This window comes from Melanotaenia boesemani, chromosome 9, assembly GCF_017639745.1.
Source record: "Melanotaenia boesemani isolate fMelBoe1 chromosome 9, fMelBoe1.pri, whole genome shotgun sequence".
NCBI lineage: Eukaryota > Metazoa > Chordata > Actinopteri > Atheriniformes > Melanotaeniidae > Melanotaenia > Melanotaenia boesemani.
The window spans coordinates 11,481,370-11,495,256 of NC_055690.1; the positions used below are offsets into that span (position 1 = coordinate 11,481,370).

General features: G+C 37.5%; 1 protein-coding gene across 2 annotated transcripts in view; it reads right to left on the minus strand.

Annotated features, from left to right (window-relative positions):
• The window catches only part of nectin1b (nectin cell adhesion molecule 1b), a 157,996-nt gene that overhangs the window by 17,776 nt on the left and 126,333 nt on the right, over positions 1 to 13,887 (minus strand). For both annotated transcript variants that reach the window (XM_041994184.1, XM_041994186.1), the window contains exons 7-8: positions 11,021 to 11,114; positions 4,759 to 4,860 (exon numbers count right to left, since the gene is read on the minus strand). In XM_041994184.1, coding sequence (XP_041850118.1) covers positions 4,759 to 4,860; positions 11,021 to 11,114 — 196 coding nt within the window. The remainder of the gene's footprint in view (positions 1 to 4,758; positions 4,861 to 11,020; positions 11,115 to 13,887) is intronic.

Consider the following 13,887-nt stretch of genomic DNA (forward strand, 5'->3'; position numbering starts at 1 on the left):
AGTCTTTACCTCTTTTAATAAATAAATAAATAAATAATAGATTATGTTTAGGAAACAGGTTAATTACATAATGTTTGGGAAAAATGTTTTGCCAAAAAAAATATAACCTGCATGTTCCTGACAGATTGTTATTGTATGTTCACATGGAAGAGAGCACATCCAGCTACTGAGTCTAATTTAATTGTAACCCTAGCTGGATAAAGCCTATAGCCATCCAGAAAGTGAGTAAAAACAGGCATAAAAGCAACTTCGCTGTTGCATCCAGATATTTTTTTTTTACCTGTTAAAACTGTAATTCAGACCTTTTGGAAAATCCTGGTTGTAATTATCTTTATACCAAAAAAAGTCACACATTAGTACATTTCGTCAAAGTTTCTCCCCCTGCTGTGAACGTTAGTGCCACTTTTCACCCGGTAACTGAATCAAAGGTGTAAAAAATGAGAAAGGTGTTTGCTTTCCCATGTCTGCCTAAAAATAATTTTAGATGGATGGTGGAAGGTTGTGGATGAGAAATGCAGTTGGATAATATCTGTTGTACCCCTATTGCATTAATGTGCCTTATTTCCATCCCAGAAAGAACGACATAGAAATGATTGAAGCTTTTACATATTTCCAATCTTAATAATTCAAATCTACTTTGCAATCTCTTCACTGGTGCATATTTCCCCACCACTCTAACTCTGCACTTACTGGATATTTAAATTTCTGGAATATTTGTCATGACCAGAGTGCAATCAGGGGGAAAATTACAGCCACATCACATTCAAAATTGGCAGACAGTGTTTTGCCCCTAGAGAATCATCATTAGTAACACTCGATGCTCAGCAGTCAATGCATAACTCTCACAAATAGTGTTTAGCAAACCTCAGTGATACCCCATTTATCTTAAGTGCAGCCCAAAACTTCCATTTGAGTGGAATTGTATCAGATATAAGAAATAAATCAGAGGAAAATCTACCCCTGGTGTCCACAGATTATCAGAATTAAAGATTCCCTTCCTCTGAGCATGAAACTGAAGATGATACTTTAATTCGCTTGAACAACTACTAAGAAAATCAAAATCAATTTGCCCAGGGAAAGAATGAAAGTCATTTAGTTACAGTAACCCTGCAAGTTTATCGAGATGAATGAGTGTAAAATAAAACATTAATGTGAAGCTGTTTTATCAACTTCAGCTAATGAATGAAACCTGACACATGCTCTTCATCAGCAGCATGAAGCACAACTGTTCCACAACAAAAGTGCATCGGTGTCATAATGAAGATCAAAATCAGTTAAATTATTTAGAAAAATCAGATACAAAACCTTACAGTTTGATTTTAGCACTTTTAGAAAAAAAAAAACACCAGAGTGAATAAGAAACGTAGCACTGTAAAACCAGTCTTGTACAACTAAATTACAGCCACTTTATGCTTCTCACAAAAAAAACAAACAAACAAACAAAAAAGTTATATATGAATGAATAAATAATCAAGAATGAAAGTATTTTTTACGGTGGAGTGTGGAGGATGAATTCAGTCGTCTTCCAGCCTGAGGAAACAAACAGCTTTAAAGTTTGGTTTTACAGCAGCAGAGGTGTTTGCGTGGCAGCAGAGTGAACGGTGTGAGGGTTTGGTGGGTTTTTGTCCATGTGTATCCTTCACTGCTCTGCAAAGTCAACAAGAACTTGCCTGGAGGTTAACAGTTTCATATAGCCTTCTGAAGTTTTTGGAAGAAATATGTAAGTTTCTTAGCTTCTCCTTAAGCCATGTTGTAATTAAAATGATGGGATGTCTGCAGTATCGATTCTCGGTAACCTGCTCCACCATAGCCCCGATGCAAAATTCACTTCACCTGGACTGAGTGAAAACTTTCCCAGACATAAAGCATTTTTACATTTTTTTCTTCTTCTGACTTTTCCTCTGAATTCCTGACTTTGTCTTTAGCTTTCAGCTCCCTGCCTGCTGGTTTACACAAAAGACGAGTCCAGGTTGCAAATGACAGCTTCATTTAGTAAGTCTGTCTACTACAAAAAGTGCACCAACAGATTATTCCTCCTCCTAAAAGCCTCTCAAAAAGATACTTCAGATTGAGTTTGACACATGAATACTGTACTGGAATGGGTTTTTAAAAATATTTTTTCAATCTTGGGCTGCTTTTCTGTGTATTTCCATGTGTACTGTTTATGAGCACCAATATAGTGACAGGCACCCACCTAACAGCTTTCATTTGATGTAATTGGACAAATGCCTGTGCCAAAGAAAAAGTGCTTGCATGTGCAACAAATTGGCTCAAATGATCATTTTAAGTGCCTGGCCTCATTATGGAAAGGACAACTGCAAAGAGAGAAACTTTTATTTATCTTCTCTCTCAGTACCACTTATTTCCAAACATTATGAGAAGATTACAAAATGAAAAATCCCATCAAATCCGACTAGACCTGAATCATGCTAAATTTGTTTAAGCTGACAGTCACTATACTGATAATTAATGTAGGTAAGGACACTGGAAACAAAAATCCCAGTTTTCCACAAACAATTTGAGACCCAGATATTGTTTAAAAAGAAGAAAGAAGAAGAAGAAGAAAAAGACTGAGCACTGATTGAAAGCAGCCTCCTAAAAACTGGTGAGTTTTTTTACAAATTTAGCCAATTTTTTTCTGGCCTCTGAATAAACTAAAGACGTGAAATAGACTTGTTTTAAAACTTTAATCTGTTGTAAATTATGTATTTTGGTGTAATAATCATCCCTTTTAAAGTTATTGTTAATACATTATATGAATGAGGCTGGAAAAAGACAAAAAAAAAACAATAACATTTCATATGTTACTTCTACTTATCTCATATCTACTTGTCAAAGTTTTGGAAGAAAATGATGCATATTTGTATGTACATTTAAAACTTATAGCATAAATCAATATTTAAAACTGGGGATTTCATACATTGCATTCAGCATATTACAAGAAATACACACTTTCTGTCAGCCAGTGTGAAGATGCAGTATAATTTTACCTCCTACCATCAGGGAGGAGGTAAGTAAGCTTATAGTCTTACAGATAGTTGAGATATTTAACTTCAACCATAAACCACTGGGTTTATTAAGATGTTGTACAGCAGCGCCCTGTGATTTAATGTATAAAGTTTCATATTAGACTTTTTTTCAAAGAGATTAAAACCTAGAAGAAACAGCACTAACTCTATTCTTAAGCAACATGACTCTGAACAATTTACTGAATAAGCTTAAGAAAAAGGATGCAGACAACCAGAGACATACATTGCTGATGAACAGTTGTTGGTTTGCTGTATAAACAGGTCTCTCTTATAAATAAGACTGTGTTTAAATGGGACTTCCTGGAAAAAAAAAAACATCTGATCTACCATTTGGTAGATCAATTTTTTCTGTGACTATAATGAGTCTTATTTAAATTTTGTGGAAGTAAACGTGCCTGAGTCATCTCTCACCACTTGGTTATGTTATGTTATCCCATTACTGCACTACATTTCCTTACCTAGACTATTAATTTATGAACTGACTTGTATGAAAACTGATTGAATCACAATGAATTGGCTTAAACTGTTTGTCTTTAAAGTGTTCTCAGATGATGTTGTTGTGAATTGTTGGTGTATAAATAAAATAGAACTGAACTGAATTAACATTAAATATTATCTCAATCATTTGTTTAAAAAAAAAAACATTGATTCAGATTACAAAATAATTTATTTCCACATAATTTTCATGTGGTACTAAACTGATTGACTTTATTTTCATGTTGTCAGAAACATAATGAGTGGTGCGCAAATTCTCCTCAAAGTTGTGGTTTGTAACTTCTAAAATGATCTGAAATATAAACTGATTTAACCAAACCAACCATGAGGTTTTACAGTGTATGGAGGAACGAGAGACACCAACGTGTTCTTGTCATCATTTTCTACATGAACAGGGTGCAGTTTCTCTTCTACAACCGCAACAGTTTATTTCCTTGTTACAGACAACATGGCAATTCTTTCCTCTATTAGCATTGCAGGTAGAATCAGTAACACTAAGTCAAAGAAAATAGTTCCTAGCTTGTGCGTGCTGGCTCCAGGATATGTTCACATTAACCACAGACACAGTTGAAAGGATTTCATTCAGTATAGCGCACACAGCACACAAGCTTACAAGTTCACATACATTGTCTAAACGCTGAGATTCCAGCTTAAGCAAATAAATACCCAGACGTTCTTAAGCATCTGTGCCACTGAAGGAGGTTCACCACAGTTTGCAGAAGCCTTAGATACAGCAAGGCAAACATTTCATTGTCAACTTGCAGGGGCGGCGATGTACTGTAGAGCATCACACTGCAATTTATCTGCACACGGTTGCCAGGCAAGCCCACAAATAATTACAGTGGATTAAATGAAGTGAAGGAGAGGTGAGGCAGAGGGCAGAGGGGGTAATGAGCACCAGGGCCAGAGTGGAACACAGTCCGCAGAGAAAGGCAGGATGTTGGCCAGACACGTTTACAGAAGATGAGAGGTGCTGATGTAGATGGTGAGGTAAGGAGCTTAGCCAAAGCACCCTGCAGATTTACTGGTCAGCCTCCACTTTTAACACCGGTCAGGCAAAAACGAAAGATCCTCAGTGACCTCAGAGCATCATTCATTACAAATTCAATTCTCAAATACATCCAAGCATAACGGTAACAAAATGCGGGACCTTTACTGGCAAATTACAACAGCAGCCGCGCTGACTCCATCACAGAGAAGCAGCTATGAACCTACGCATGGCAACAGCACTCACCGGCTTATCAGTGAAGGGGGAGGACTCGGAGGGCGCCATGTCATAATAAGGAGGCTGAAGAGGAAGCTTCTGCATTTCCTCCTCTTTGTCAAGATGAACCACCTGTAAGAAAGAACAAAAGCTCAGTGAGACTGGTTTTATACTGGAGCTCCTCATGAGGATGCCAGTAGTGCAGCACTAAAACAGAAACCTTTACTTGGATTTATGCTACTTCAAAGCACCAACATGGCAGCAGCTGAACATTATGTTGACAGTTTTTGAATTCTTTTCCTCACATTTGTTTTTCAGTGCTAATGAGAAGACACCAGCAGCATTAATGTCAGCACTGAAAAGGACTACAGCTTGACAGCAGTTTAAACTTCAGCTGATCTGTTTAACTTTTAATGTGCACCAAAGTTATTTTGACAAATTAATCACTTCCATATTGGACAAATGTATGATGCAAAGCTTTGAAATAGCTGAGCAGAAACGGTAAAGCAACTGTAAAGCTAGAAGAGAGTTGCATGACAGCCACAGGGAATTTATTTCACACTTGAATGTAAAATTTGATTAGAAAACATCTATATAACAGATTAATTACAGCTTGGCAAATGCAGTATTTCCATATCAAGATGAAGCATTTGGAAAAACATATTCATTCTATTCCAAGATGGTTCATTTTCTGTCAATGTTCTAAACAAATATCCACTCTGTGGATTTGAAACTAGACAGCAGAAGTAGAAGTCTTAGATGCAAAAACTTAAATTTAAAGAAATGCTTTGAGTTCAACTTTGAGCCTTTAATGTTTCTGATGTTTTTCTTTTTTTTTCTGTTGAAACAGAAATATATTCATAGGAGATACAGAAGTTTCTTTCTTGCAAAAGTGCTTACAAAAAGTGTACATATCATGGAAAAGATTCATTTGCAGAGAATGTCGTTCAAAGGTGACACTGCTTTGTATGACATAATGACGCTGTTGCGTGATGAGGTCGATGTTTGTTGCTTACATAACTGAACTACTTGAATTTCTTCAAAATGTTTCATCAGAGGATTTTGCTTCAGCTAAAGATGTAATCTCCTAGGTGATTATATGAAGATGTTTAAAGAAAATTACATGATGGAGATAATTGATAAGGATTAAAAGGGATGGGGGGGTAATTATTTTACAAAAAGTGTTTTGCAGTTATCCTGTATTTCAGGAAAAGTTGCATAGGAATCTATGCCTCTCAGTATCAATCAAATCTGTTCTTTAAATATGAACCTAAATTCTATAGAAGTTCATTTCTTAACACTGAATAAAAGCTATATAACTGGAAATTTGTTCCCTATTTTAATTTTCATTCAACAACTTATATTTTAGTGTGTATGGTTAGTACAAAAACAAAAGTACAAACACAGTGGTGAAATGACACACTGCCTTAAGACCCTTTTTCTTCGTAAAAAGAGACAAAAAATTTAAAAATAAAATGGCGACAGCATTCATGGCAGTTGCTTTGTATCATTTGAATGTTGAGCCATACATCAACTATATGGGTCTCACTTAAGCTTCAGTTCTTTTAATCTGTGACATAACAGAAACAGTAACTCAACAGAAAAGCCTATAATTTTCCTTTTCAACAAGCTGTCCATCTCAGACTTTCCTCTCAGCGTACTTCTAATGGCTCCATCGAGCTCCGTCATTTTCATCCTGCAGCATAGAGCTTTTTGAGGGATTTGAGGTCTTATACACAAAACAGGCTCTAGAGGTATTTCATGACAGGTTAATTGGTTAATTAATATTCTTGAAGCAAATCAAGGTTTCCAAAATTGCCATTAAGTAATTGTCTCAATTTTGCAATAAAACCAAATGTCAGCCATCAAAGCAATTCAGAACTATAAAGTTATCAAAAAGAATGAAAGAAAAAAAGAACATCTGAGATTCATATTGTTGCATTTGAATGATGCATTTTCTCTCCACACCACTGTGTTATTCAATTTAAGGGATCAAAAGACTGACAAATGCATTATGATTAATTTTTTTCTTCCAGTCGACTTGCTCTTAGTTGGCATGACAATTTCCACATCAAAAAGTAGAGAATTTAATACCAGAGTGCAAGCAGGGAGCTGAGAACCAGGCTTCATATGTAACCCACTGCATGGAACATTTCTACACACCACAAAGGGGCTGGCCTCGAACTCCAAGTGTTTGTGATGTCGATGCTCTGAGTGCAGTGCCATTTTTCCTTTATGCGTTGGACAAAGATTAAAGTATGATACTGCCAGATTATCTTCAACCCTACTGAGTTACCAAGGTACCAACCAGTCCTGAGGAAAAAAAAATAAATTTCTGCATCCAGCAGGTTTCAGTTTCACCCGTAGAGAAGCCTGCAGAGGTCATGTGTGCATATTCATAGGCAGATATTTGTTATACACCAAATCATCAAAGCATGAAAACCACTGACAGTTAAAGTTATCAACAATTATCACCTCATTTCAATACAATGTTCTGCTCCAAACATGCATGTGGATTTTGCTTCCCCTTGTAACCCCCTCCCCACTTAACTGTTATCAGCTAGTTCTCACTTGCGCGCTGCTGCTTTGTCAGGACTCGATCAGTGCAGGGGAGGTTTTATCTTTAGTTTACAATGCGATGAATACATTTAGAGAAAAGAAGTATGTCCGTGACTGTAAACAGGTTGCGGACTCATCACACCTCTTCTTTTGACAACAGCTTTCCTCATGGACAACGGTCAACGGGACATTGTGTTCCACAAAACCATAAACAAGGCCCAGGAACTGATTAAGATACCTGACAAACAAACCAAGACCCATCCTCTAAACACCCCACACACCAGTTCAATAGATAATGTGCTGTAAATGTGTAGAACCAAACACCACATGTCACCAAAGAAAGGGTACAGATGAACTCTTAAAAAGGCCTACAGTGGATCAGGAAGGTGTTTAATTCTATGGCTTACTGTGCATACTACAGAATAGAGTTAACATTTCAGCTAATTTTAAAAGTAAAATAAAATCAAGTCATGTAAAACCAAAAAACAATGAAGAGTAATTAGAACTGTGTCATTACAAATGACCTTGAGATAATCTCAGTGTTATTTAAAGAATCATCATGACAAACCACCCGACTAAGCAGAACAAAACATTGTTTTTCTGATATGTTTGTTTGTATTTGAAGTTTTAACACTGATTAACTTTAGATTTATTCTGGATCACCTCAAACCATTTTTTCGACTAAAACTGTTGATAAGTCAAGGATGCAACCATCCCCACATAATGTGGCTGATATGCAGAATGAATGAATGAGTTTTGTGTGAATGAAGCTTTTTTTCCAAGCAAGAACTGAAAACATTAACTTCTGCAGTCTGTATTACAGCTTCACATGGAATGAACCATTACATACTGTTTCTCAGTTCTCTTAAACAGTACTTTTGCAAAGAGAAAATATTTCATACACTTCCCATTCTCAGTTACTTTCACTGTCCAGATGTCCCACTGTTTAACTTAGGTCAATCATCATTCCACCCATTCTCACCAGAAATATGTGTAATAGGTTCGTTTGGTTTGAAAATATGAGACAGCAAAGTGTCCCTAGCCTGTTTGTTGTAGGCAACATGATGGAAACTTCAAATTCTGAATGGTAAAATCTTTGACTCTTTACTAACCATAAAATGTGTGTACTAATACAAGCCAAAACAAGTGTGTTTTTAACTAACAACTTGTGAGAGAGGGATGTGGAGTGTAAAATGGATGTTTTGAACATGGGAGTTAGCTGACTAGCATCCCTATCCAACTTCTAGAGACAAACATGGATCTCACCATCAATACAGCAAGAAGTTACATGTGTAAATTATTCTGTGGTGAGAAGCTGAACATCATCAAAATTTCATTGTTCAGATTTTGAGCATTTGATGTAAGAGTGCAAACTTTTGCACTGTAGATCAGGATAGCACCTATACCTCTTGTCCCTGTTTTTCAAACACCAAAACCACTGAAACCAATTCTGCTTCCCAGGTTATTATCAGCAGCCTGAACCAAATAATTTTCCAACATTCATCAAGTCTTTGGTGCCTTAACTTAACCAACCTCTTGTTAAAACCCAAGCACACAGCCACAGAAAACAAAAGCCTATAGAAATAGAATTGAACAGTTATGCGCTCAGGAACTAAACTAAATTCTTGTGGTTATTCTTGTGGTTGAAAGTCTTTTATCTTTCTATTCTCTCCCAGAGAGGATATTTGTACTTATCATTTGATTGAAGGAATATGTGTCCACCAATAACTAAAATCTATGTCTATCATATGGGACCAGCAGCTAATAAAAAAGGTTTGAAACACACACCAGGAGCCTGTTATCAACCAGGATCTAGACCCAGAGTCAGTGTGACTGTGGATGATAAGGTTTGAGATTTGGAAAGCAGAGTCAGGAAAAGTTCCTGTTTAAGCTGCAGCTTCAGTGAACATGATTGATCTTTGTCTATTCTCCATACAACGAATGATTACACACTATTTTGTTTCCTTAAAGAGCCAAATGTATTTTTTCTGCTGCTATATATATATATATATATACTCCACTCTGAGAAGGTGAAACCTCTGCATGAAAACCTTCTGTTTCATGCAGAGGATAGTTTGCTTGTTGGCTTCAGGTTAGTAGTCAGAAAAAATATATTTTAGTAGATTTTCTTCACAAAGACATAAACTGACAGTCAATTGGTGTCTGATTAGTCCTCCAGATGACGAAAACATGTCTGGAGGTTTAAAAAAAAAAGAACAGACTGGTGGAAAACAAACCTGTTTATCTCTAATCACCTGAGGTCTAAATAAAATAATCTGAATTAAAACATTATACTCTATGCAGGGATTAGAAATATGCAGTGCTCAGAATCAAAGCCCTCTGCACATGTTTTTCAGTCAATAAATAAAAACTCAACCAAAGATAGATAGATAGATAGATTAGACTTTATTATCTCACAGTGGAGAAATTCACTTGTTACACTGGCTGATAGTTTTTAATTATTTAGGAAATTAACTGGTGTAACTTTGCTAATTGTACACGTTGCAGGCTCAACTCAGAGTATGGAGGTATTCTGCTACTCTCAGGTGACATTTCTGTAACTGAATGTTTGACACTTTTTATCAAGAACTATGTAGCATAAGGACGACATATTTTAAAGTAAAAATATGTAACCTTTGCTATGAATGTACTTCTAGCCAAGGAAAAAAAGAGGAAGAAATAAAAATACATTTTAAAATATTTGTTTTATTTCTACTGTTAGACATAAGAGGTGTCAATGTTGACTGACTAGCTTGACCCCAAACTGTTAGACAATACGAGAAATGTGACAGTCATTGACTGCATGCAGAACTAAGCAGGATCTCATCAAACGGAAACTGTTCGGATTCATTGTGATGGCTTTAGATACTTTCCTAATACGAGTCCCAACATTTAAATAAGTCTGAAACAGCACACACATATTTAAACTGTCACACACGTGGATCATCTGATTAAAAAGCACATTGAAACAGATTTTGTGCTGTTCAAAGACAAGAAACGATTATTAAGCCACTGAGAAACTGACTTTTTCCTTCCTGAGTAACTCAGCGGCCTGTTGTGAAGTCTTTGGAAAAACGTTAATGATATCATCATCTGAATACATTAGGCACTGAAGGATTTTATGATTATTTGGCAACTCATTCATATATAAACAAAAGAGCAATGGCCCTACAATTTAACCTTGTGGTGCTCGGATTTTACACCAGTGAAAGGTTAATACTAAACCATTCATTTTAACACTTTGTCCTAAAAATACAATATATGATTTGAACCATTTAAGTGCTTGTTGTGAAAAGTTTAACATCTTCAGTTTTCTTAGAAGTGTCTCATAATTCACAACATTAAAGCCTTTTTTTAGGTTTAAAAACCTTCCATTGCTACCTGAACATCATCTTATGACCTTTTGATATTTTCAGTGAGATAGTGAAAAGTTGTTTCTGTTGAATATGTTGAAAGTAAAAGGCAAATGGAGCGTCTCACAGTCCAACTGCTCATACATAAACTTTTAAGATATAAGAAAAGTAAAGTGTGGCCACATTACTGCATTCATAGATGCATTACAATGATGATCAATATTCTGAATTTGATTTTGCATTTAGAAAAAAAAAAAATAACATAATCACACTTAAATTTCCCTGAAAAGTGTGAAAAGTGGTGGATAATTCAGTAAGAAATCTGGCAGGTTCAGTCAGAGAGGATGGGGACACAAAATGGAGGAAAAGGGTGATCTTACTTGGATGTCATCAGATGTCAAGTGTCCCTTCATGTCATTGTTCTTCTTTTTGGGTGGAGGAGGAGCTGGTTTGTGGGCAGGTGGGAGGTCAGTCCTGTTAAGAGAGTGAAAAGACAACATGACACTCAGCACAGTAAGGGACTGCCGCTCTTTATGTCCCTCACCTTCTACAGCACTCTATAATGAGAAGTCCTGCCTGCACTTGCCTTTTTCACTCTTTCCTTGGATTTTGATAGATCTCGTGTTGGTGGCTTTGTTGCAGCGGCAGCCATCCCTGCCCTTTGAAAGGCTCTCGCTGGAGAGACACTGTGCTAATGAGAGTGGACTGTAATTGGACACTGAGGTGAGGAGATGGGAATAGAGGGGGTATAGGGGGCAGGGAGAAGGGCATGTGTGAGTCAAGTCCTCAGGGTGGACTGAATCTAGTCCAGAGTGCCACGTGGACAAACACCCTGACTGCTGTGCAGCGACTGTTTGTTTGACATGCCGTCCTGAGCTGCAACACAGAGAGAGAAGCTGGCACCTTCTGCTCTCCACCTTTCCCTGAAACCCTGGTACTAACAACTCCTAATCCCAAGGTGCTCACCCCACCCCTTTGATGACACACGTGGGGAAGAACAAAGCCTCATCAACTTAACACCTTTGCTCATTTACAGGTGTCCGTAAATATTTTCTTCAAATGAACATTGACATTTCCAGTGGAGGTTAAAGTCACTCCAGCACACAGTCACTGATGTGATAATTAAAAGAAAAACAAAATTGTGGACAGGAAAGTCAGTAGTACCTGATTGCTTGAAGCTGGAATAGTTTAAAGTGAATCTGGATAATTATTTCAGACAGGAAAGCAGAAGGGTTGCTGCTACTGAGTGGTTACAAAGAAAACCCCATCCCTCAGACATGCAAGCAGTCAGATGTCATCTGTCGTATTCTGACATGATATCAGGAGTGATCAAAGATAATGAAGTAGCGCACAGACACAGAGCTGTGTACCTACATGCATTATCTCCAGCTACTCCTGCCTCCCATTCGCACTGGTTCACATCCTTATTGAATAACATGACCTTTCCGCAAGGCCATGCTGGCGTTTTAATGTGCAGAAAATTTGTGCATGAGTGCACCTCTTAACTCGTTCTTTCACGCTCATTATTTCCAGTCCGTATCACCTTGTCTCCAGACAGGGCTGCCGTGCCACTGCCAGATTCATGTGGCACCCAGCTCTGCCTTCCTGCACCACTGAGGCACAGCAAATGCACAGAAAGGCAGCAAGTAGCACATTACCTCTTCTGTGTGGCAGCACCTTCCATTTTCTCTGAGAGAGATAATTACGAGGCTTGTGGAAATGCGGTTTCTACAGGTGCAGCAGCATGCTCATTAGAAAGCATTTAACCCACTGTTCACGAATGGCTGGATTCTGATAAAGGTGAGATAAAATAAAAAATAAAAAAAGCTGTGACAGCTGACAATATCATCTGCTATCACATAATGTATAATGACACCCAGTGCAGACAATGATAGAGGAGATTACGGCCTCTTTTAAAGTGCTGAAGCAGAACACTAATGACCTCATGTCCTGTCATCTTAGCAAAAGACATGTTGCAACATCTGTCTTGACATAATATTTACTGTTTTTGAAGCAAATCAGCGTGGCATCATCAAGATTAAACAGATTTATTCGAGCAGTGTGAAATCATGCAATATTTATGTGAGATGCAGCATTTGCATTCAGATCCTGCTACATTTTCAACTTCATCCTATGGGACCTATGATGATTGCATTTCCTTGCAAGGGAGCATGTTTAAATGTGTCGGGGTCCCACATGCAGAGTGGTTTATTTAATCTGACCAAACATGAGGATATTCCCTCATTTTATGACCACCACCCTATGGTTACCACATTCTCCTAGTCATATTTCCTTTCACCCTTTTTTTTTTCTTTTTTCATTTTTTTCTTTGTCTGTTTTTTGATTGAATCCAGCGACATTTGCACTCACAAGCAGCAGCCTCAGGAGGCCATCAGTGCATAGGCTGCAGCTACTGTTTGACACAACACCGAGAGAAAGGGGCAGAAAGTAGCAACAGTGTTTGATGAAGTGCTATGTGTGCACAGCATACAAACAGATAGCAAGGCTAGTGCTCAGGCAAGCAGATGCCAAGACAAACACACAGTTTGTGAGTGCTCTGTGACTAGAGTTGTGCTTCAACTTCATCCTACACACACAAACACACACACAAACACGCCTCAGAGGATTTGTTCTAAAAATACACTAATTGTTTTTACAACATGAATGTGTAAAAGAAAAATATTCACAAAAGCCAAACTGTGATGTTGGAAAACATCAAGCTTTGCATGTGAGTTTTTCAGCTGTGGACTTTTAGGGTCCATCAACCGTAAAATCAAGAAGATTCTCACTTCAGCCACACTGTCTCAGTATTGTTCATCCTTTCTATTGTTTCAAATCCTCTTGAACTCACGATGAATATCAGGTAGATGGATCACAGTCAGATAATTACATAATTGAGAGAAATGCTGAACAAGCCAGCAGTTTAGCAGATCTAATAAAAAAAAATCTAATTTATATATATATGTCTTCTCAGTGATGTCACTCCCATGGTACAGCTCAGTTATTCTTGTGGAGAGGGAAAGGTTTGGCATGGGTGGCCACAATTAACAAAATAAGCTTTAAGCTGCAACAAGCTTAAGCTATTCGTGGTTGAACACTGTTCCCCCTCTTTGCTTCCACAGACTCCTCAATGTCACATGGCAGCAGGTGCAGAATTTTTAGCATGAATCTTGAAAAATACTTCCATCTTTTGCCGTATTTCAAGGGTGAGAGGCCATGGTGGGCCTACTAGGAAATTAGCTTGTAG